Source organism: Aedes aegypti, chromosome 2, assembly GCF_002204515.2.
Source record: "Aedes aegypti strain LVP_AGWG chromosome 2, AaegL5.0 Primary Assembly, whole genome shotgun sequence".
Lineage (NCBI taxonomy): Eukaryota > Metazoa > Arthropoda > Insecta > Diptera > Culicidae > Aedes > Aedes aegypti.
In genome coordinates, this window is record NC_035108.1 from 102,218,655 (window position 1) to 102,243,775 (window position 25,121).

The 25,121-nt window shown below is 34.7% G+C and overlaps 1 protein-coding gene across 6 annotated transcripts in view; it reads right to left on the reverse strand.

The window, feature by feature from the left end:
- The window catches only part of LOC5563737, a 143,173-nt gene that overhangs the window by 51,271 nt on the left and 66,781 nt on the right, over positions 1–25,121 (reverse strand). For 2 of the 6 annotated variants that reach the window (XM_021841746.1, XM_021841753.1), the window contains 2 exons: positions 14,665–15,167; positions 3,393–3,811 (listed from right to left, as the gene is read on the reverse strand). In XM_021841746.1, the coding sequence (XP_021697438.1) occupies positions 3,393–3,483 (91 nt within the window). In that variant the 5' untranslated portion in view covers positions 3,484–3,811; positions 14,665–15,167. The remainder of the gene's footprint in view (positions 1–3,392; positions 3,812–14,664; positions 15,168–25,121) is intronic. The other 4 variants (XM_021841750.1, XM_021841749.1, XM_021841751.1 and 1 more) reach the window with 4 other exon arrangements.

Genomic DNA, 25,121 nt, shown 5'->3' on the forward strand with positions numbered 1-25,121 from the left:
TTCCCGTCCGTTACCAAAGTCAGAAAATTGGGACTAGCCTCTAGCTATTCGATAAGATTGACGCATACTCCAACAGACGAGAGCTGTCTTGGCCACGTCTTCGCGAAAGCTGAGGAATCGGAAATGATGATTAATTGAATACCTACTTCAGAAAGATGCACAGTACTCTACAACCTCCCATAGATGTTACGGGATGTTGTTGCATGTTGATGGAAAGGATCGTGCCATGGGATACATTTGTAAGATGTTCTGTCTGGCCCACAAATACAATATTTACGCATTGTGATCATGCTCACCAAATTCCTTATTCGAAGCTCCTCTGAGATCCGTCGCTCCTCTAATTGTAAACACTATTTTACATAAACGAACACGACTTTCACAGTTTGTTTTGTTTGTTGATAAAACTCTCTAAGTGAATTTAGATAAAAATAAATAAGTCACTAAGTTAATTTATTCAATTATCTTCAAGCTTTCTTAGAATTGTAATAAAGACCAGCTTGAAAAAACAGTTAATTTCAAAATACGATCTTGGATTCAATGGGGTTGAAAAGTTTTCTTGACTTTGATTGACATAAAGTTTTGCCAATGTTTGCCTTACCCATAGTTTCGAATGTGGACGCACCTCTGATAGATGATTTCATGATGTGATGCACATTACCAAGGAGCAACATTGCATTCTAGCAGAAAACTCATGTCAATCATTCAAAAGTATTCACCAAACTAATGGGTTTGGGCCGAAAGGTCTCTGATTTTCATGAAACTTTTTTCACAGGCAGGGCGCATCAATATATGAATAAAAAAAAAATGAGAAAAATCAGGGTCGCCTATTTACCCGGAAAACTCAGTTGGAATTTTTTTGTTTTCCCCTGACACTACTTACTTTGAAAAATCATAACTCAAGAACGAAGCATCATAGAAACAAAGTTTTTTTTTATGAAAATGAAAGCAAATTTTCTCAGAAAAAAAAAAAATATTAACTGGAAAAAGTTTTCCACAAAATTTTTCACCGTTGAGAAAATTCGTAAGGAAAAGCCGGAAAAACTATGTTCCAATTAGTGGCAAACTTTCAAAAAAATATTTTTGAGAAGGTAATTTCATAAGATTTAATCGCTGAAATTTTTGAAATGTACTTCTTTTTCGTTTTTGAGTTATGGCCAATTTTGTGGAAAATGACCTTTGAAAACCCATATTTCAATTGAAGGATCGGAAAAACAAATCAAAGCAATTGCAAATTTTCTAAAATATCTGAAAAAAAGATATGGGATTGGTTTTAATGAAGTATAAGTCGGAATGGATGATATTTTTCATGAAAAATTACACCGCTAAAAATAACTGAAAAAAAAACTGTTTCTGCCTCAATTTTTCATTACACTGAAAAGGGATTCTTTCTTTTCTATGGAACAAATAAGATTATTATTATTTTTTTTAAATTTTAGTTAATTTTAGATGTTGCCACCTATACCATCACAAGGACCTTTTCCATGTGAGGTTGGGAAAAAGTGCCATTCTGCTTTAATTTTAAAATCATTTTCATGGTTGCATACATTTTTGAAATTTGACGTTAAGCGCAGCATCTCTACTAGTATTAGAAAGTCAGCAGAAATTAATAACGCCAAACAATTTTTCGACTGGGCTGTGACGCAAAAGGTGAAAGACCAATTTAAAAAAAAATTGGGAATTTATCTATGCAACTGAAAATGACTATTCAGAGACTGAAAAATTTCTTCAGGCAAGATTTTCTAACCTTGTTCCAATTCCTGGAACAAAAAATATCATTCATTTATACCAAAAGACGAACGAAGCATTTTTGCTAGTGAATTCTCAGATGCGCATGAAAACCAAGAAAATACAGCATGCTTTGTTCTTAATAATACAAAGAAACGAAAATCTTCTGGTGTTGGCAACCAAAGACAATCTTCCCAGTTGAAAAAATAGATAGTATTAAGATGAAAATGTAAGTTATATACTGAATAATTGAATAAATAAAATAAAAAAAATAATAATAATCTTATTTGTTCCATGGAAAAGAAAGAATCCCTTTTCAGTGTAATGAAAAATTGAGGCAGAAACAGTTTATTTCAGTTTTTCTTAGCGGTGTAATTTTCCATGAAAAATATCATCCATTCCGACTTTTACTTCATTAAAACCAATCCCATATCTTTTTTTTCAGATGTTTTAGAAAATTTGCAATTGCTTTGATAAAAAATCTTTGTTTTTCCGATGCTTCAATTGAAACATGGGTTTTCAAAGAAAAGGCTTATATGGTCATTTTCCACAAAATTGGTCAAAAACGAAAATAAAGTACATTTCAAAAATTTCAGCGATTAAAGCTTATGAAATTACCTTCTCAAAAATATATTTTTGAAAGTTTTCCACTAATTGGAACATAGTTCGTCTTTTCTTTACGAATTTTCTCAACGGTGGAAAATTTTGTGGAAAACTGTTTACAGTTAATATATTTTTTTTATTCCTGAGAAAATTTGCTATCATTTTCATAAAAAAAAACTTTGTTTCTACGATGCTTCGTTCTTGAGTTATGATTTTTCCAAGTAAGTAGTGTCAGAGGAAAACAAAAAAATTCCAACTGAGTTTTCCGGGGAAATAAGCGACCCTGAATTTTTCTCAATTTTTTTTATTCATATATTGATGAGCCCTGTCTGTGGAAAAAGTTTCATGAAAATCTGAGATCCTTCGGCCCACTTTGTACGGATAAAAAAAAATCCCCTAATGATGGATGGTACACAAATTATGTCACGCTAAATTTCAACTTTTTTGTCACGTTTTTTGTATGAGTCCTCCGAAATTTTTGTAAGGCTGGTCACGCTTGGCTTGACCATTCCCCCCCCCTCGGAGCGTGACGTAATTTGTGCATGACCCCTGATCTACATTCGGGATGGGTCGTGCCCTCCCTCCTCTAAAACAACTTTTTATTTACCTCTAAGTGCTACACTTTTGAATAGCTAAATCAATCTTTTGGCACCTTCGAACTGTTTTTCTCATTGGTTCCTCTAATTGATTCAATTTTTCAATTTTGTAGCAGTTCGACGGCCACGTAGGTACTCAACTCACTGAGGAATGGAAAGAGCACGAAAAACTTCAGTTAATTAGCTTTGGCTTGAACAAGCAGCTGAGCGAGTGCTTTCAGTGCCTTTAGAGTTTGTGTTTGGCCCACTATTCTCTTAGCTAAGATATATAGTGGATTCAGGGGTCCGACCGACCCGACTTACAATAACTAAGTTGTATAAAGCGAACATTTTCGTCCCAACAAAGTTCACGCGGTTTATAAATGGTCCCAAGTTGACAACTTGGGACCGAGCCTTGAATGGCGAACTTACTCCTAATTCCGCTATTTACGGACCCATGGCGGACGTGACCGGTTTAAAACTACTTACCAATTGCTGTTGCTATCCCCCATATCCGAATCAGAGGTCGGAGGCAGTGGCACGGAACGCCAAGCTGTCGCCGTCGGTTCCTTCCATCCATTTTGTTTGGTTTGGTGTGAAAAAGGCTTCTTGTGCTGTTTTCTGCCCAAACTTTTCACTCCGGTTCGGCAAAAACCCTTCGGTCCCGATTCGGCGAAATGTGATGGGGTTGTGTTTTGCAACCCCCACCACCACTCTTCGAGGCTTTGGGGTGGGAGGCTCTATTATTGTTTGTGTTTGTCTCCCGGTGAGCGGTGCGCTTCGAAATCCTTGCTCCGGATGCTGTTATGACGGGTTGAATGCTAATTCGCTGATTTATATTAGCATAACTTTTGTTTCCACCACCACCCCGGTCGGTTTATAATTTATACCTCGGTCACGGTGCTCCGCTAGATTGTGATTATAAAAAAATAAAACTTCGTACACGGCTCGAATTATGAGACCATTCTGCAACTCTATGTGAATTTAAAAAATCTATGTGGGGGAATCTCGAGAAATCCTAATTTGAAGAATTAAGCCTAGTAATTTCATAATCATTTGTATTCTGCACATACTCGCATAACAGTCCCATTTATATAGAAAATCCCATAGAATATGGGACTGTTATGTGAGTACGGGCAGTATTAGAATTGCTCAATAGCACAAAAACCCTACAAAAATGGCAATATAGTCAGCGTGTTTATTACCGTTGTTATGATTATATGTACAGTAGACTGATGCAAATTTTTAAGTATTTGCTCCCCTACGCTTAAACGATGTCAATTATGATAAAAATAACTCTTAAAAAATTTGAAGTGATTTGGAAGAAATTTGGTTGTGCACACGCCATTTGAAGTTTATATGGAAATTACTATGGAAAAAGCAAACCTTTTGTGTTCAGTCCTCTAATAATAATCTATGGAAAAGTGAACATACTCTTCTCATGTGAATTCTTCCCAGCTACAACTTTGCCGAAGACCACATTTTGATTGGACGTAAGGATAATTTGTTATCATTGATAACAAAGTTTAAATCATGCTGAGATGATCATTCAATTACTTTCAGAGCAACACTGCTTTTTTGCTGTGGAACATAGTAGTCTGGATTACTTTGATCTATTCTACCCGCCAGGAGCACCACTGTTGCCTGCCAAGCAGTTGGTTAACCCATTAACGCCCGAATTATTCCACATTTGTAGTAATCACCTGATTCTTTCTGGAGTATCGCAATATGATAAGAGAATGCTAAAACCGTCATTTAAATGGAAATCTACGGTCACATTTTGTTACATACTTATAAAACTTTACACAAATATGATAATTTTTGTCGTAATAAAAACCACTAAGGATTTAAGGTTAAGATGAGTTTAAGCCAAACCTCAAATTTTCAAGAGCACAAATCTGGAGAACCATATTTTAAGCTGAAAAATTAATCGATTGGTCACTAGCTGGTGGTGACCAATCGATTAATTTTTCAGCTCAAACGGGTGTTCGGTTCTCCAGATTTGTGCTCTTGAAAATTTGAGGTTTGACTTCGATTCATCTTCACCTTAACAGGATTCCCAAGATATTTATATATTGTTTCTAAAGGATTCTTGAAGGTTTCCCACAGGATTCTCGAAGAATATCAAAGAATCCCAATTGGATTTTTTTCAGGATGCTGATGAGAAAAAAAAAACACATGGAATTCCCATAATGTTCACAATTCCCGCAGTATTTCTACACGATTCCCAAAGAATTCTTACAGGTTTCACACAAAGTTCCCTGAGAATTCTTACATAACTCTTACTAATAAGACCAATCCCAATTCCCAAAGTAATTCTACGAGATTCTCTCAGGAATACTAACTGTTTGCCATATAACAGGATAAGATTTACACAGGACCTTCACAAGAATCCCAGCAATCTCGTAAGATTTCCAATGTATTTTAAAACTTTTTGCTCACTATTTCCGCAGAATTTTTACAACATTTGCACTGTCTTTCAACATAACTCCAACAGGATTCCCACAGTATATCCTTGGGTTACCATCTAACAATTCTCATTGGAATGCCAGAATCCTACTGGAATACAAGCATCTACACCAGTGTTTTCCAAATTCTTTTGACTTTCGCCCCCCTGAGGTCAATATATTGTTGGAATCGCCCCCCTGATATGTTTTTAAAATATTTGTATTAAACGCTCTACTTTGCTAAAATTTAGATCGATATACATCCCAACCTCTTTGTACGACCGTTATCGGTTATTATTCTAGCCAAGAGATTCGAGACTTTGCTATCAGGTGGCGCTAGTGAGCATATAATGTTTGTTTTGCGGATAGCTCTGGATTATGACTACAGTAATGATCCGATTTTGTCTATCCCTGATTTTGTCTATCCATGATTTTATCTACCCCCGATTTCAGCACCCTTTTTGACCCGATTTTGTCAGCCTACAATTTATTTATATTTTGATCAGTGAATCAATTGTCACCCAACACGCGGCAACAAAAACATTGTCATTTCCTATTCTTGTTGCAACAATTTTATTCCGCAACATCAGTTTATCATCACTTGAGCGGAATATGACAAAGGTCGATCACCACGTGCGCAGCGATTTTCTGGGCTTCGCATTGTTATTTTCGAGAACTTTCTTCATGTTGGTAAACATTGACACACTATCGAACAGCATCCATAAAAGAAATTTGGTTTTTTGTTTAAAATAATTGATTAATCGCGAGTTGAAAAAGTTGCAACAATGTTGCGCCCTGTGATTGTCATCACAATTTTGCTTTGGATTTTGTCTTTATCCGCAACAGTTGCAACAAACGGTTGTGAACGAGCTTGCTTTGTTGTTTGTTTTTCGTCTATTTTGATGACAATTTGATTCACTGATTTTGATTATATTAAACTCGTCTATACTGGCAATATTGGGTGCATATGCAATCATCTAAAGACCGAAATTTTAAAATTTGAAATTCTTAATAATTATCCAAGAAACTTATCAATGTTACCTTGGTTGCGGTACGTTAAAAAATGAAGGTAAAAATATAATGTTTATATCAACAAAATCATAAAACTAAGGGGTCTATTATGTAAATCGAGCAGATTCATGTGACTCGTCTGTAATCACTGTCGATCAAAGTAAGCAGCATATTTCAGATGTCACCCGTCGACTCCCATAGTAAACCAGTCACATAGAGTGATAACTGTCGAATATCTTGAGTGACAGAGCCCTGTCGAGCGTATTTTCTGGTCGACAGTGACTCCAGTTGAGTCATTTTGCTCGACTCGACTTATAAAATAAGGCCCTAAGTCCTTAAGTTAAAATAAGGTCGATTTTTCCCGATTTGAGCTCTTTCCCGATTTTCTCAACCCTAAATGCTGCATGGGACTGACAAAATCGGGACATTACTGTATTCAGAAAAGTGGCATCTTGTTCAGTAGCTCAAGTACTATCATTATTCTAGCTAAGAGATTCGAGATTTTGTCACCAGGCGACGCTAGTGAGCATAGAATTTTTGTTTTGGATCCTGACCACTTAGAAAAATGGCGCCTTCGGCGAAGTTGCACAGTAGTTCAAGGGCTATTGATATTTTAGTCAAGAGACACAAAGTTTTTCCACCAGGCAGCGCTAGTGAGCATATAATTTTTGGTTTTCGGATATCTCCATTTAGAATCATTTAGAGAGAAGGGGTCTTCGGTGAAGCTGTTCAGTAGCTCAAGGGCTATTATTATTGTAGTCAAGAGAATCGAGGTTTTTCCATTGGGCGGACATCTCAGGATCCTGACCACATAGACAAGGCGTCTTAAGCGAAGTTGGGCTACTAATCAAGTTTACCGAAGACGCCATCTTTCTAAGTGGTCAGGATCCTGAGATAACCGCAAAACAAAAGTTTCATGCTCACTAGCGCCGCCTGATGGCAAAATTTTAAATCTCATAACTTTAGTAATGATAGCGCTTGAGCCAACGAACAACTTTGCTCAAGACTCCATCTTTCTAAGTGGAGATATCCACAAAACAAAATTTCGATACTCACTAGCGCAACCTAGTGGCAGAATTGCGCAATTCAATGATCCCCATATGTTAGCCCTTGAACTATTGGACAATTTTGCTGAACATCATGACCCTCTGTTTTGAATACTTTTTAAGATATTGATCATTTTTAAAACCGGCATTAATCTGAATTTCGGTCGTAAAAAAGTGGTCGTATAAGGAACCGTCGGTAAAAGAACGGTCATAAAATGAGGTTGGAGTGTATTATCATAAGTAATCAAAGATTATTTATGTTATCAAGTTTACTAATGTAAAAATGTTAAACGTATGTGGTTTTAAAGCTTAAATTAATCATATCATATTCATTGATATCTTGTGTCATCAGATCTATATGCAGATCTGCATAATATCATCAAGAAATATTTCCTCAATTTAAATCGACTTTTTTTTTAATGATTTACTGGTAAGCAATTCATAACAGCAAACAACCCAAGTGTACTACATGCTACTGACCCAGTTTTTACTGCATCAAATAAATTTGGCTTACTTTCTGAATTTCGAAACATTTGAAATTGATTTTTTTTTTGAAATTGTAAAAACACCTTTTAGAAATTTTGTGAAATACATGTTTGATAGTTTTAAAACTTCTTCTTCTTTCTGGCGTTACGTCCCAACTGGGACAGAGCCTGCTTCTCAGCTTAGTGTTCTTATGAGCACTTCCACAGTTATTAACTGAGAGCTTACTATGCCAATGACCATTTTTGCATGTGTATATCGTGTGGCAGGTACGAAGATACTCTATGCCCTGGGAAGTCGAGAAAATTTCCAATCCGAAAAGATCCTCGACCGGTGGGATTCGAACCCACGACCCTCAGCTTGGTCTTGCTGAATAGCTGCGCGTTTACCGCTACGGCTATCTGGGCCCCCGTTAAAACTACAAAACTTTAAAAAGAACATTGGTAAACCAAAAATAAAAACTTTCCATTGGGTTGTTAACTGCAATGTAAAAACGTTTTTTGTTTGAAACAAAAAGATTTTTTTTTCTTTAAACCTTGAGGTTTTTATCCGATAATTTTTCAAATCTATTTGTAGTTGCATGATGGACGTCTTTGGTAATTATTAGTTTCAACGTTGGCACCTGATTTTTGCAAACAAAATTGTCTGATTTTTTAATAGTTTGTGCTATAAGTAACGAACAAGTTTAATCGAAAATTTTGCCTCTGAGAACCAGCCAATAGTCATAACACTAGCTGCCGATTTCTGAAGTTATTTTATTAATAAAACATCATTTTAGAAACTTGAACCAAATTCTAAAAATGATTAGTAATAAAATGAAATTGATCACTTTGCAAACACTTTCAAACTATCTCAGACTACAAATATAGTAATAGTTATCAATACATTATGTTTTGGGAAAATTTCAGTTGCCAATTTATCATTCATAGTTACTTTTATCACTTATGTATAAAAAACTGGATGCTTTACAGACATATTTTCTGTGTCCAAGTTTTGTCTATCCTGATTTTGAAAGAAAATGTTAAAAGGTACAAACAAATAGAGGTAAATATTAAGATGTGGAATCTTCAGATTATTAGAGTATTCTCCTATCAAATTGAGTCTCTTCTCTTTAATGAGCCGTAGTTTTCAGTTTCTCCCACTTTTGCCCCCTTTTTATTAATTTCGCCATCCAAATTTTATTTTACAAATTTTCGCCCCCTTGGATCTGAAAATCGCCCCCAGGAGGGCGAATTCATCCACTTTGGGAATCAATGATCTACACTATAATCTCAAAATCCGCACTGGAAATCCATGATCTATGTTGGAATCCAGGATCCACACTGGAAACTCAAACTTTACACTGGTATCCCCATATCGCACTGAAATCCTAGGATCCACACCCAACTAACATTCACTCATTTAAGAAACACCATTATGGCAGTTTTATTCAGCATCATGTTTAATAACATTTTGATAATTTTCATGGCCAACCTTTGTTCAGGCGTTGTTCACACAAATTTGGAGAAACTTCAAAGCATGTCGTCGAATTCCAACCTTATTTTTCAGCTTTTAAAACGTTTTACAAGCATTTTTTTTTTTTCAATTAAAATGTAGTGTACACAATTATCATGATATGACAACCATATTTAAAAATCGCCTGGATACTGGATTCGAACTCGTGACCTTTCAATCGTCAGTGGTATGCCTTGCCATCTGCGCCATCCTAGAATTGATGAATGTATCGTCCAGTGCAAAATATAAACCTCTCATAGCTAAATATTGATCTTGTTTGAGCTTCTATTCGACATCGTCTAATCAACACATGGTACGCTAATCAACAACTGAACAAGCATATTATTCAGCTGCTGTTTAGTGCTGATCCAAGCTGAGTTCAGTCGGCTATTTTTAGCGCACAGTGAGAAAATTTATGTCAATGATGGTCAAAAGTAATGTTTATTTAAACAAAGTGAAATCAGTCTGAAATGATTAAGGTGAATATGCATCGAAGCCAAACCTCAAATTTTCAAGAGCACAAATCTAGAGAACTAGATTGCGCAGCGGTTCGAGCTGAAAACCTAATCGATTGGTCACACGCTGGTGATGACCAATCGATTAAGTTTTCAGCTTGAACGGATGTATACTTCTCTAGATTTATATTCTTGAAAATTTGAGGTTTGGCTTCGATGCATCTTCACCTTAATCTAATTTCATAATAATTTTTAGTTTGTTCAAAACTTCAATTTTAATAATTCATTAACTTAAATTGAAATTCATTTATTTTATAAATTATATTTGTTTTAATTAATTATATTATTGATTTGCATTTTTCATAAACCTATCATGAATATATTTAAATCATTTGAAGTGTTCCGAAGACTATGCGCCTGAATAGAAAAATGTTCGAATATCTTGACGCGTGGGATTTTTTTCAGAAATGGCTAAGTAAATCATTTTTCTTAGATCACACTATTCAGTTGGGAAGAAATGTCATTTTAAATGTAGCTCGCTATAGATATTTATTTAATCAATTCTGTCAAAGAAATGTCCACTTTTCTTGTACGGAACAACATCCCGAGCAGGCGAAAAAAGCTTAGCAATAGCTACTTATAATATGGATAGCAGAAAGTGATAATAACCTGAGAGTTATAATTATTAAAAGATCTGGAAACGATATCTAAAATTAACTACATACAAAAATCAAACAAAATTTTGATGTTGTCTTCAGATCTTTTATGTCAATCAAGTCATTATCACGCTTTGTTTGTCAGTACTTCGCTCCTACTAGGAATACTTAGCTCAAATGTTTGTTTTTCAAAATAATCCTACATTTCTGGAGGCTGATCATGTTTATTTTATGAACGACTATTCAAAAAGTTTTGAGAAAGCATAAGTTACAAGCTTTGAAATGCATTCGGAACTCAACACGCATTTCGGATATTTTGTCCATTTTATGAAATTTAGCAATAGGGCATTTTTTTAAATTATCGGACAGGTTTGGGCCGGAGGTTCTCCGATTTGCATGAAATTTTCACCAGAGGTAGATCTCGTGGATACATGACCAAAAGTGAAATTCAAAAAAATTATAGTGGCCTATTTTCTCTAGATGAATTTTCACGATTTCCCTATATATGTACCTTAAACTTTAAAAATTCATATCTCCTGAACTATGCATCGTAGAACAAAAGTCTTTTAGTGAAATCGAAAGGAAATTTCCTCAGCAACCTATTAAAAATATAAAAAGAAAAACATTTCCCAGAAAATTTTTCGCCATGGAGAAAATTGTCGGAAAAATAGCGGAAAAACTATCGTCTGTATCATGAAAAATTTTCGAAAAAATATTTTTTGTTTCATCAATCCATACTCTAACTTTCGTCCATAGACGCCAAAGTGGTATCTTTTACCGTTTAGGCGACAGAACTGAAAAACCGATGACCACCCGCACGCTTCCCATAGGAAAATGTGTTCTATTGTGGGCCGCATAACCGTGACCTAACGGCGGCAGTAATTTACACGCATTGTAAGTGTAACGCAGTAACCCATCCTTCCCTTTCCAGTCAGAAGAAGCTTTTCTTCAATCGGAGCACTCTCCATTGGTCTGTTGGGTGTTTTGTATGTCCTTTATACGTAACCTTTACTATTGATACTAACAGTCTTTAATTGAAAACGATCCTAACATTTAATAATATTGGTAATGATATAGGTAATAGGTACTGATCCTCAGTATCATATAGTTGCCAAGAAAAAGGGATAATTATGCAAACATAAAGTGCTATTTGTAATTTACTTGCTTTTTCAAATTTTGTACAATTTATCGAATGATTAGATAATGAACTAAAAGCGCGCGAATAAATTTTCAGTTTTATTTTCTATACAAAATGATATGTTTGATATAAATTCTGATTGTTGCTTGGAAGAATATATGTGCATGTATATAATATCAATCAACCGTATAACATTCAGGGACGCCATCTATTGTTCCATTGATGGCTGTTGTGGAATATTCCACTGCCAGTCAGCGTGCAGCCTCTGTAGTTGGCGTCAACCCAACAGTGCGCCTAACTGTATTGAGAAGCGAACGCGCGTAATGAATAATTATTGTATGTTTTGTCAGTCCGCATTGAGCGTCAATTAACTTGTAAGAATGTATGTTCTCTCGTTTTTCCACCGAGTAGGCATGCTGCCTCTCAGTGGCAATAAATCTATTAAAGTAAAAGTCGTTCATTTGATTTGTCGTCCGTTGTATCGTGAAAGACACAATGTAGGAAAGAAGTCCTGGCCGAAACAATATATTTACAATAAATTATACAATATACAGTATATATACAATATATTGATAAGTTTTCAAAGAGAGTGGATCTTTAGATTTGATCCTTTAAACGTTAGCATAACGATTGATTGTAACGAGAACTTCCCGTGCGGCTCCCATAGAAGCTGTTAGCTTTAATACTAAATAACGTTGCTGATAAAGGGCACACAAAACACCCAACAGACCAATGGAGAGTGCTCCGATTGACAAAAAGCTTCTTCTGACTGGAAAGGGAAGGATGGTTTACTACGTTACACTTATAATGCGTGTAAACTACTGCCGCTGTTAGCGCACGGTTATGAGGCTCACAATAGAACACATTTTCCTATGGGAAGCGTGCGGGTGGTCATCGGTTTTTCAGTTCTGTCGCCTAAACGGTAAAAGATACCACTTTGGCGTCTATGGACGAAAGTTAGAGTATGGATTGATGAAACAAAAAATATTTTTTCGAAAATTTTTCATGATACAGACGATAGTTTTTCCGCTATTTTTCCGACAATTTTCTCCATGGTGAAAAATTTTCTGGGAAATGTTTTTCTTTTTATATTTTTAATAGATTGCTGAGGAAATTTCCTTTCGATTTTACTAAAAGACTTTTGTTCTACAATGCATAGTACAGGAGATATGAATTTTTAAAGTTTAAGGTATATAGGGAAATCGCGAAAATTCATCGAGAGTTTTCCGAGAAAATAGGCCACTATATTTTTTTTGAATTTCACTTTTGGTCATGTATCCACGAGATCTACCTCTGGTGAAAATTTCATCCAAATCGGAGAACCTCCGGCCCAAATAGTCCGATAATAAAAAAAAATCCCCAATAGTGTGATCGCTTTTACAAGGCTTATTTATTACTGAACAATGTGTTTGTTAATCGTCATTTTGGCCTCTATTGGATCAACTGTTCTTATAATATACCGAAGCTGAATTAGGATTTTATAAGATACTTATTCAGCTCTTATTCATGCTTATGTTAAACATGTGGAAATAGCTGAAGTGCGATGCAAGTGAAACGTTAATTCGTCTTCTGAATATCCTTTTATACATATACATTTGTTTAGTGGAATATTGGCTTTTTAATTGGGGGAAACATGTCTTGTTCAGCTCATTAGTAAAACAATATTGACTAGTCGAATGAGCATCTTTGGAAACGTTTAATAAGTGGCGATTCAACTTTTGTTCATTCTAATGCATAACGTTCAACATTGACCTAAGTTTGTGTTAAAAAATGCATTTGAAATCCATACTGGAATACCAGGATTCAAACTGGAATTCCAATATCCACAATGGAATACCAAGATCCACACTGACACACGATGATCTGAACAACAGTCCCAGGATATACAGAAAAATACAACAAACCTAGTGGAATTCCAATACCCACGTTGAAAGCCATGGGATTCCCGGAATCCTCACGGGATTCTCAGGATTCTGCACTGGAAATCCTCGATCCACATCGGCATCCTCAGAATTCACTCTGGAATCCCGGATTCCACACTGACTTCCGACACAGGATCCATTCTATAATTGTTCAGGAATCTCGGATTTGCAAACCACGCTTATTGTAGTAGACGATAAGAGCTGGTGAAAAAATAAATATATTTTATGCTAACAGCGCAACCTAGTGGAAGAAATCTGAATTAAAAAAACTTGTCATTGGACTGCCCATAAGGTCTTTTACAACTTTGCCAAAGATACCAACCATCCATTTTGTATAAAAAATTAACTGTATTCATAAATGTTACTGATCTCAAAATAGATCATTGAGCGATCGAAGGCATCTGATCTCAAAATAGATCACTGGGCGCTAATGGGTTAAGCATGCAAAATGTAAACCCAGTTTATGATTATGAATAGCAATTCATCCTGACGTCCAATCGAAATGTGGTCTAGGGAAAAGTTGTAGTTGAAAGGATTTCACATGAGAAGAGTTTGTTTACTTTTCCATAAAATATTATGACGACGAGATAGAGGGCTGAACACAAAAGGTTAGCGCTTTCCATAGTAATCACCATATAAGCTTCAAATGGCGTTTATACAGTCAAATTACTTTCGAATCACTTCAAACTTTGGGAGGATGCTATTAACCATAATAAACATAACATCGTTTAAGCACAGGGGAGCCAAAATTTCAAAATTTGCATCACTTCAATGTACAGTCACCCCACAATTTTGGGTACCCCATAGTAATGGGTCAGTGCTGGATTAAAAACTTATTTTTTTTTTCATCTTATTGAAAACTTAGAAGGCTTTGCGCGTCATTGTATGTAACACAAGGTTCCAAATCATTTTAATTTTCAAGATTTTAAAATTTCTTGGTTGAAAAAATTCAAATAAAAATTTCTCTAGAGTCCTCCTACGGATTTTTTTTTGCTGTAGGTACACAATGACCTCAGGAATCGAGCCTTGTACTTAGCTTAAAAAAAAAAAAATATTTGATAACAACAGTCTAGCGGGGCACCGTGTCGGTGTTTGCGTTTTGTGTATACCTATTGTGTGTTTGGCCGCAGAGTAAATTTGCGCTCGCTGAAGGCCCGGAAACGGTTGGTCACGTCGTGGTCGGAGGCAGCAAAACTCAATTCACAACATCATAAATCGAATTAAGCACGCCTACCTATTACGCAGGAAAGCACACTGGCAACTCCACGGAGCAAAAGTGACGAGCTGGTGGGATCATGGTTGCTGGAAGCGAACAAGGACGATTTGGATTGTCTGAAGGAAGGGGAGGGAAGAAGGAGCACTCTCGGTGAACAAATCCGTGCAGGCACGATTAAATCAGCACCAATGATGGAGCCGGATGGTAACGATAAAAGAGACGGATTATTTCGTTTTGCTCTGTGTACACGACAAGCTTAGTAGACTCGTCCCGGCTTCGACACTGATGGGATCATTTTATCCGGCCGAGCGAGGTGCTGTCTGGGGCCTGTTACGTGTTTGTGACACTTCCAGTCCGAAGTGAAAAATGATCCGGGCGTTGATAAGAGGGCAAGATCTAGAAATGAAAAAGAAAGATGGAATGTGTTAGAAGTATTACGAGGATGATACTGATTTGTCTAACTTATAGTAAAAACAATCTAAATAAATTAACGCTCTGGAAAATATCAACTTGTTATTACAGATCAAAGAACATTCATTTGCAAAAGTGTGGGTTCACCTCCTTAAAAACATATGAATGTAACATATGATTACTCGTCTAATTGAAAATCTCTGTGGCTTATTTGATAGGCAATAAGAGAATCTTTTTTTATATGTATTTTATCAAAATGATTTTATGAGCTTTATTTACTATATTTTTACTTAATGTTTCGACATTTGTCAAAAATTAAACTGTAAAAAATCATGGGTAATATTCTCATAAGATCGAATTTTGTTTGAACCGGAACACCATTGGAACTGTAATCTCGTAGTCAGCACTTGCAAATGTTGGCGGGAAAATCTGAAAACGATTCAACAAATTTAAAACAGTCATCCAAGTCATCGTGCAAAAGTTTGAGGTCCCTAAAAGTTACTGAAAACTCGAAATTTTTATACCAATTATGTACACCCCCAATTATGGGGCTCAGATAACTGCAACGGTAAACGAGCAGCTATTCAGCAAGACCAGGCTGAGGATCGTGGGTTCGAATCCCACTGGTCAAGGATCATTTCGTAAAGGAAATTTTCTCGACTTTCCAGGGCTTAGAGTATCATCGAAACTGCCAGAGAGGACATACGTAATTATCCCTTAAAAATTAAGTTTTTGGCATCATCTTTTTGGCATTTTTGATTTTACATTTTTAGAATGTTCTAGGAAGTTTTATATATCGTTACTTTCCAGAATACGGAATCTCGCTAAGTTTTGGAACAAAAAAGCTATTGCAGTGTATGTATCATGTCATATTATTGTGACTAAACAAGAGGCAACGATATGCAGATCAAATCCATATAAAAAAACCATATAATATGTAATTAAGTTAATAACAATAAAACCCCTCTATGTGAAGTACCGTAAAACAGGGTAACTTTGATAATGCGGGTAACCCACCACATACTAAACGAAATATCATAATTTCTGTTAATCAGTTAAGCAAAACGAATGCAAAACTAAAGAATATTAGTATGACACTTCATGTAAGAGCGGTTTTCATTTGAATCAAGAACATTTTAGGCTTTTTATACGAATTTAAAAAAATTACACAATTTTAGCATTTTAGAAACGCTTACAAACAATCTGTTCTACGATCACTATTTGATGTAGTTTTGAATAGTTGGCCACTTATCTTTGACAGCCTTGTTATCATAGAACTTGAATACGGTCTCAAATCTCTTAGCGAAAAGCATTTTCACAAACTGGGACCATTTTTGTAATCTAAGTCAGCAATTTCCATATAACGTTAAACGCCTAGAGGTATGCAATGCCCTACAAATGTTCGTTATTCATTCAATTTTGTTCGAATCATACTCCATTATCAAAGTTACCCCAAAACAGAAAACCAACTTTCGATTATATGAAAAATTATATATCCATTCATGATAAATCTTTTGGAAATCTATCGACTGTAATTGATAGCTAGGATGCCAGTACTTGTTTTAAAAATATAAATTGTAAATCTTTGAAACAACATGCATTCAAGTTTTCTTCGAAAAAACTATCAAAGTTTCCCCCCTTTTACGGTACTTTAATCTTTTTTTTTCAATTACATTATCAGCACCAAAATTATGCATTATCCCTCGGTTTGATAAATGTTTGACAATGGATTGCTTTTCAGTTCTTTTTTTAAATGGTTCGAAGAAAAGATTTTAAAAACTTAACAGCCATTCCATGAAAAACCGATCTAGTGGGTCTCCGAATTCCGTGCAAATTTGCTATTTTGTTCCTTATCCGAAATAAGGATACACGTATTTTTGGATTTTTTGATTAGGGTGACCATTTCCGAAATAGGGTGACCAGAAAAATCGCGATTTTGCAAAATTTTTATTTTTAAAAAAATTATAACTTTTAAACCGTTTGACAGATTTTCAATCTTTTTGGACGAAATGAAAGCTAAAAATTTTGACTTTTCGGGATAAATATAAAATTTCACAAAAATTGTGTTTTTTACATCAAAAACTCAATAGTTTCCGTTTTTTCGTGTTTTGAAGGCCTCGGGACCAAAGGGGCTATTGCTGCTCTCATTTTTTCTTAAAAGTTCAGAAAATTTTACGTAAACTGTGAAATTTTCAGCGATGTATGTTTTTTAGTTTTTTAAGATATATATTTTTGAAAATAAAAAATCAGTCATTTTTTATCGGCACACACTGTAGATCTCAGCGCATTACATTTGTAATGTTTAAAAAAATCATAACTTTTGAACAGCTCAACCGATTTCCAATCTTTTTTCATGGATTGAAAGCTTAAGGTCTCATCTTTTCAGAAAAAATAAATAGAAATCTTTGAAAAAACAAATTTTTTTCACATTAAAATATATGAAAATTTCTAAAATCTAGAAATTTTTATATATTTTCACGTTTAAACATATTTTTATCAGATTTTTCAATTTTGTCTGAATAGTTGAAATTTTAAGCTGTCATTCCATACAAAAAGATTGGAATTCGGCTTAGCTGTTCAAAAGTTATATTTTATTTTAAACATTACAAATCTAATGCCCTGAGACCTACAGTGTGTGCCGATAAAAAATGACTGATTTTTTATTTTCAAAAAAAAATATATCTCAAAAACTAAAAAACATACATCGCTGAAAATTTGACAGTATACGTAAAATTTTCTGAACTTTCAAGAAAAAATGAGAACAGCGATAGCCCCTTTGGTCCCGAGGCCTTCAAAACACAAAAAAAACGGAAACTATTGAGTTTTTTTCATGTAAAAAACACAATTTTTGTGATATTTTATAGTTTTCCTGAAAAGATAGAATCTTTAGCCTTCATTTCGCCCAAAAAGATTGAAAATCGGTCGAATGGTTCAAAAGTTATAATATTTTTTTAAATAAAAATTTTGCAAAATCGCGATTTTTCAGGTCACCCTATTTCGGAAATGGTCACCCTAATCAAAAAATCCAAAAATATGTGTATCCTTATTTCGGATAAGGAACAAAATAGCAAATTTTCACGAAATTCGGAGACCCACTAGATCGGTTTTTCATGGAATGGCTGATACATAGTTAATTTGAATAGCATGTGAGAAATTCATCCTTCCACGCCTCTTGCATGATAAATGGTTAATATAAATTTAATTTTTCAATGTTTGAAAACATAGGTATTTGCCATTCACTTATTTTTTTTTTGGACAACACTTATTCTAATCAGTTTTTTTTATAGAAACTCAAAACGATTTTTTTCACCATTGTTTCAATCTATTGAGCCTTATTATAATTCGTTAGAAACTAATCTAACCATTGTAATAATTTTGTTCATAGTGTTTATTAAGAAATATTTATAGGAATGATGATTATAAATCTTCGAGCTGTTTTTTTTCTCCTTTACTGTAGAGCCTATTTTAACCACTTCGTCCATTATTTAGGAATATTGTGGTATGACCCATAATTGATTTGGTGCTTATCAAATATCCTGTCACAACTGAGATGTGATAGACATTGGTTGATATTGCACATGATCCCAGTTAGGCTGGACTTGTTTTATAAAGTCTATAACCCTGTTGGGATTACTTTGCCAGATTTCTAGGGGCTCTAATAACCCTTTTCCAAAGAGTGACCTTCTTTGATTGAACAAAACTCCACAACTGCAGAGTATATGTTCAGCAGTTTCGTTTTCGATTTGACAAAAACGACATTCAGAAGATTGGATTTTCCCAATTTTATACAGATGATATCTACTAGGGCAGTGACCAGTCAACAGACCGGTTATTACCCTCAGATCCCTTTTATTTAAATTTAGCATAGCCTGGGCTTTTGAACCACTGGGCTTTATAAACCTTTTTGCTTGTCTTGATGTATCCGTGGTATTCCAGTTGGATTCTACCATAGACATTTCCCAAGATTTAAGTTTTGCTCTCAGAGCGCACTCTGAAACTCCACAAAATGGCTCGGGACCAATAAAATTCATTGAAGAACCTTGTCTTGCTAAACTGTCGGCCGTTTCGTTTCCATCAATTCCACAATGGCCGGGCACCCAGTATAAAGTAACTTCGTTCCTACTGGCCAATTGTTTCAAAGAAAGAATGCATTCCCACACTTGCTTCGACTGACAAGTGAATGCCTTCAGCGCATTTAGAGCTGCGTGGCTATCCGAAAAAAAAACAGATTTTAGCAAATCTGTACTTCCTTTCAGTAATCTGTTGTTGGCGTTGCAGTCAGTGTAAATCATAAGCTGATTCGTTTCAATTGTCCAATGTATTTAACACCTTTTTCAAGTTAAATACATCGAAACGTCGGACCTCCTATTTTTGAATGAAAATATATATGAAAAAAAAAATGTTTACATAACTCTAAAGTGAAGTAAAATCTTCTGAATCTATTGATAAACATTCTTCAGTAGTTGCGTTCTTTTATTTTGTTCAATAATAGTGGGAAAACCTAGCTTGTCGTTCACAGCATTAGTGTGGCGGTTCTGAATTCGTTGAATTGTGCGACCATCGAAAAATTAATCGTCCTGCTGTCGCTGGACATCTCCGTTTCAAATACTGTGATACTAAAAAGCGTCAGTATCCTAGAAAATCGGTTCCTTAAATTCGTATTTTCTGAGTGAGGCAAACCATGCTATTTCAAATGTTCTAGCATAGTGTAGCCTTTTAACTGAATTACAATTTCCTGTGTTCTTGGAGGGTGTCCTGATCGAGGTGTCCGGTGATGATGATTGTCCCCATAAGATTTCTTTAAAGAAATTCATTGATAAAAAATGTCTCGGTAAAGAAATAAATAGGCAAAATTACTAAAGGAACTTCTAAGACGTAAAATAGCTGCAATTATTGGTGAAATACAAGGCCTAATTCAAAACATATCTCTTCAAAGAATTTCGAACTTACCTAAGGCTTCAAAAAAGAGTAAAAAAAATCGACCATAGTTTTTGATTCCAGCAATATGTTCTTTCTCTGTTTTCGCTTCATTTTTTTTAAATAATTTCGTTTGAATTAACTTTTTAATTTATCTCTAAACTACGTTTTACCAAGTAAGTTTTTTACAGTCTCAAGAATTTCAGTGATCAAATTCGTTAATGTATATCGAAGAGTGGTTTATACCTTTTGCTTCAAATCTTTTAGAAAGTAGTCAAATAATATTGAGATTTGCTAAAAATTGCTAAACCTTGAAAAAGTTCAAACTTTGCCCTAACATTTTTTTTTCTAAATAATCGTTGATTCTGTCAAATTTCTTCATATAGGGGAATTTACGTATTCTTGGCAGTCCAAACCAATGCACATTGGGGAAATCCGAACCCAAAGGTGGAAAAAATTGATAACTTCCACAATAGAAAGATAAACAATATGTTTTATAGCTCATTCGAAAGGAAATTTTCTCAGGAATCGATTGGTGATGGTTTCATGAATGTGGGGCCACTCTGGAATAAGCTATGGTGCCCGTTTTGCCCCGATTCCTTGAAAATTTCAGATTTTCATGTTGTTTTGAGTAAAACTATTTTATTGTGGAGATTATTTCCTATGAAATCCATCGTTTCTAGTCCATTCAACAATGTTTCACAGAGAACGTTATAAAAAATGGACATTTAGGGGATTATGGGGCCAAGTGTACAATGAAATATTTTTGACGAGGAGTTTTGTTTAAATTTTTCAACGTGTTTTTATATTGAAATAAATTTTAAAATAGTCAAATAATCATGAATACAGCTTGCAGAAATAAGTTGTAGTAAACTTTGTAGAATATGTATGATAATTATTTATGCTCTATGCAACATATTGTGAATAATTTACCTTCTTATATCACAAATTCCAAACATTTCCAAACGATGTGCGATAGTTTGTGTAAACTATATTGATCTAAATGATCGATTGCCGTTAGCCTCATTGATAGGAGATAGTGTGCAATGTCGCGCTTCTTTTGCAATTTTCTCGAACATAAGCAGACAAATAACGTTTTTGCCTGTTTACATGTATGCGCTGCTCAATCCTCTATCAATTCACACCGATAGACTTGTTAAAACCTTCTTGGAAACTTATTTATAACGCTTCGAACAACCAATATCCGTGTGACAATCCCGACTTTTCAGTAATTTTTCAGAAACATTTCAGAGTACTGAATTTGGTTTAAAGACGATATAAAAATATAGTTGTCGGGCTCAGCGCTACATTTTGTTTACCAAGTTTGGCAAACCGCAGTGCACTTTCTACGACATAATAGATTTTGATGTATTACTTCAAGTGCCGTCAAATTTTGAGCAACTACAAGGAAAATTAAGGTCTTTATTTGGACCGTAATAGGTCGTATAAAGTAAAAGCTTTCGCTCAGTTTAGCAAAGGCTTTCACTTTACTCGAATACAACTGGTAGATAATTTTCTAGAGCGTGTTCTAAAGCTATTATGATTAAACTGATGAGTGTTTTCTTTCAAAGCTTAAAGATTCGTATGAAACAAAATATAGTGAAACCTAAGTAGATACCCAGAAAATCCTGAGTCATCTACTTATTAATCATACTCAGTTAAAATCTTCAAGATTTCAAATTCTCAATGTTTTTCTCTACATGTATTTGTTTATTATAAGAAGATGCTGTTCCATAAACTATTACAGAAAATCTTACATTATTCTTCCATAAACTAATGCGAATATTCCTTCAAGAATACTTAGGAAGATTTTTTCAAGAGGCTCAATTTTTTTTTTCACTCAAAATGAATTCATTTTTTTTTCGAATAGGTACTTCGGTACTTTACAATTTATTTATTTAAATAAAAATTTTGGACTTTCCATATGAATTATGCCTTGGTTTTCTTCCCCGAAGAATTCATCTAAAGATGCTTTAAAAAATCATTCAGGGATTTATTATTGTTCTAATAAAAACTTGTCGTGCCTACAGCAATGCTGTGAGAAACTGCTCCAAGAATTCAATAATCGATTCTTCTAAGAGTATCTTCAGGAAATCTCACAAAATTACAATCTACCATAGCAGAAATTCTATTTAGAGAATTTCTGGATTCTTAAAAATCTTGGAGCAGGGAAATTGGACTTATATTTCAACTCACAAGAATGCGGTAAATGTTACAATTTTAATTTCACCGGAAAAGGCCGATGAAATTGTCACTAAAATTAAATTTATGATACGGGGATGATCCAGACATAACAAATTGCAAAGAATCGCAGATTGAACACTTAAGGAGAATTTCAGAAGAATATCCAGAATATCTGGGGATTTTTTTGTGTTCATTCTGCGATTCTAAACATCAGTATAGGAAAGCTCCTAATGAAAATCCTAAAGTAGCGCTTGGAACCTTATTCATCACATTTTCAAAATTCGAAATTCCGAGGATTTTTTTATAGATAGTAAAATATAGTTTACTTTACCATACATAACAGCGCTTTATCAATGGTTAATAGCTAAGATTGATTACCCATTTCGTCCAACAAATTTATCGTATTCAATAATTTGAAGATAATCAACTCGTTTGATATTGTAATATAGTATTGATAGATAATTTTCCCTGACCTGTAGTGAAATTCCCTGACTTTCCAGGTCAAAAATTGGATTCCCTGACATTCCCTGACTTTCCAGGTTTTTCCAGGTAGTCGACACCCTGACTTTAAGAATTTCAGAGAGATTTTTGAACACAATTTCGGTAGTATTTATTGTAATATTTCTTGGAGAACTCCTAAGTATTTCCAGAAAATCCTTAATACATTATTAATGAACAACTTAATGATATTTTCAACAATCAAAATTTATGTGTGATAAGTACGCAGTTTAGCTTCATGGAGAAATGTTTAAAATTCTGATGTCTTCTTTTGAGCAATTTGATACAGTTTCTTCTAAAAATTCCAGATTATAAAGCCTAAAGAAACTCCGGGAAAATCTGTTTAATAATAACTACTTATTCCGTGGGAGTCCCAGCAAAAACTGAGTGAAATCTGGTAAAGGCGTTCTTGCACTGGAAAAGTACGGAAATAGTTCATGAAGAGATCCCCTATACTTGAAAAGTTTGTGCAAGAACTTCAAAGGAATATTCTTCGTGAGTTCTTTGGAAAAAATATTGAAGGATTTTTTTTACTGGATTGGACAAAGAATTGATATTTTCCGTAATTATTATTATTATTATTATTAATATTTATTTAGGACACTTTACCATACATGTGGCATTCGTGTCGAATTTTCCGTAATGAAAATTGTAATTTACAAGCATTACTGATATTCAGAGATAATAGCTGATATGAGACAAAAACACAAACAGATAAAATCAACGCAAATTTTTGCAAACTACGAAATTTGCGAAAATCATGATTATTACTTCGGTAAATCAAGAATTTTCAAGGCCCCCCTAGGCCCCCTCCAGGAAAAAATCCTAGCTACGCCAATGTTAACCACTTTGAAAGGAGCATCATAGTTTGCCTTCGTTGTTATCCAGTCTTCTACTGTCTTTATCTCTGAGTTCAGATTGAAGTCCCTGATGATTTTTAAATGTCCTACCAGATTTCCATCCAATATTTCATTATAACGGATAAACTGTAAGGCACTTTTTGCTGCTTGCAGTTTAACAAATTGATGTAAAGGTAATATATTAAGAAGGGCATCTAAAGCGGCTGATGGTGTACTTTTCATTGTTCCTGTTATCGAAATACAGGCAAGCCTTTGTAATTTACCCAATTTCTTTTGAGTGGTTACCTCATTGGTTTTGGGCCACCATATCAAAGAAGCATAGGTAATTTTTGGCGAACTATTGCCGAATATATCCAAAGAACCATATTTGGCTGCAGCCCCCATGTTTTCCCCAAAGCTTTACTACACACCCACAGAGCATTTGTACCCTTAGTGATAACCTTTTCTAGATGTGAGTTCCAGTTCAGTTTCTTGTCCAAAGTAACACCGAGCTGTTTAGTAGAATACCTATAAGTAGATGAAAAACCCGAATTTAGTACTATACCATTTAATTCCACTAGAGTTTGTATCCTTTGACAGATACGCGTATTTCGACCTCAACTGTAAGGCCGTCTTCAGTGTCGTGTACCAGACTTGACTTACACGACTCTCTAGTACACGACACTGTAGACGGCCTTACAGTTGAGGTCGAAATACGCGTATCTGTCAAAGGATACAAACTCTAGTGGAATTAAATGGTATAGTACTAAATTCGGTTTTTTCTTCTACTTATTTTAGGAATCTTATCAGTAAATTGTCAAAGTGTTTTTGCTCAAAAAAATCGTAGATTTTGCCAAAAATATCACGAATACCTAATATACAAAAATAAAAATCACTTGTATAATTTTACTGTTGTTTGCCCGAAAAATAATTTAAATACAATCATCAACAGGAGCATAAGTGCTACGTCTTCAATTTGTCAGTTTCGAACCCCCAGTTCAAAAGCACCCATGGCGCGTCTGAACCGTCTGAACGGCTAACAAATTTCGTCCATCTATTTGACGAATGTCTGTCGTCAGCGGAGACATCACGGTTTGCCAGATTTAACTTTCCACTTTGTGTCTTCTCCAGCAGCTCAGCCAGTCAGTGACAAATGTTTAACCTTCTAGTTCTTCGTTCCGCTGAATACACGATCCGCCACTCATATCTTCTGTGAAGTTTATGTTTTGTTTTATTTGCTGGTGTAAAAACATTCAACTTTTGGAAGCGGGAAGGCGAAATTTCTTTTTATGAAATTGAAAGAAGAAGGGCCACAAGAAGAAAATATGAGCAGGTAATTAAGAATTAAAAAAACGATGAAAGCGTGCTCAATTAGTAGAAAGTTGCCATAATAAAATGACAAAGAAAGTTAGGAATGATTAAAAAACTCAATAGTTTTAAATTCTTATTCTTTAATTAACGATCATTGCCGTGTATCGCAAGTCAGCATTTTCGTCAAACT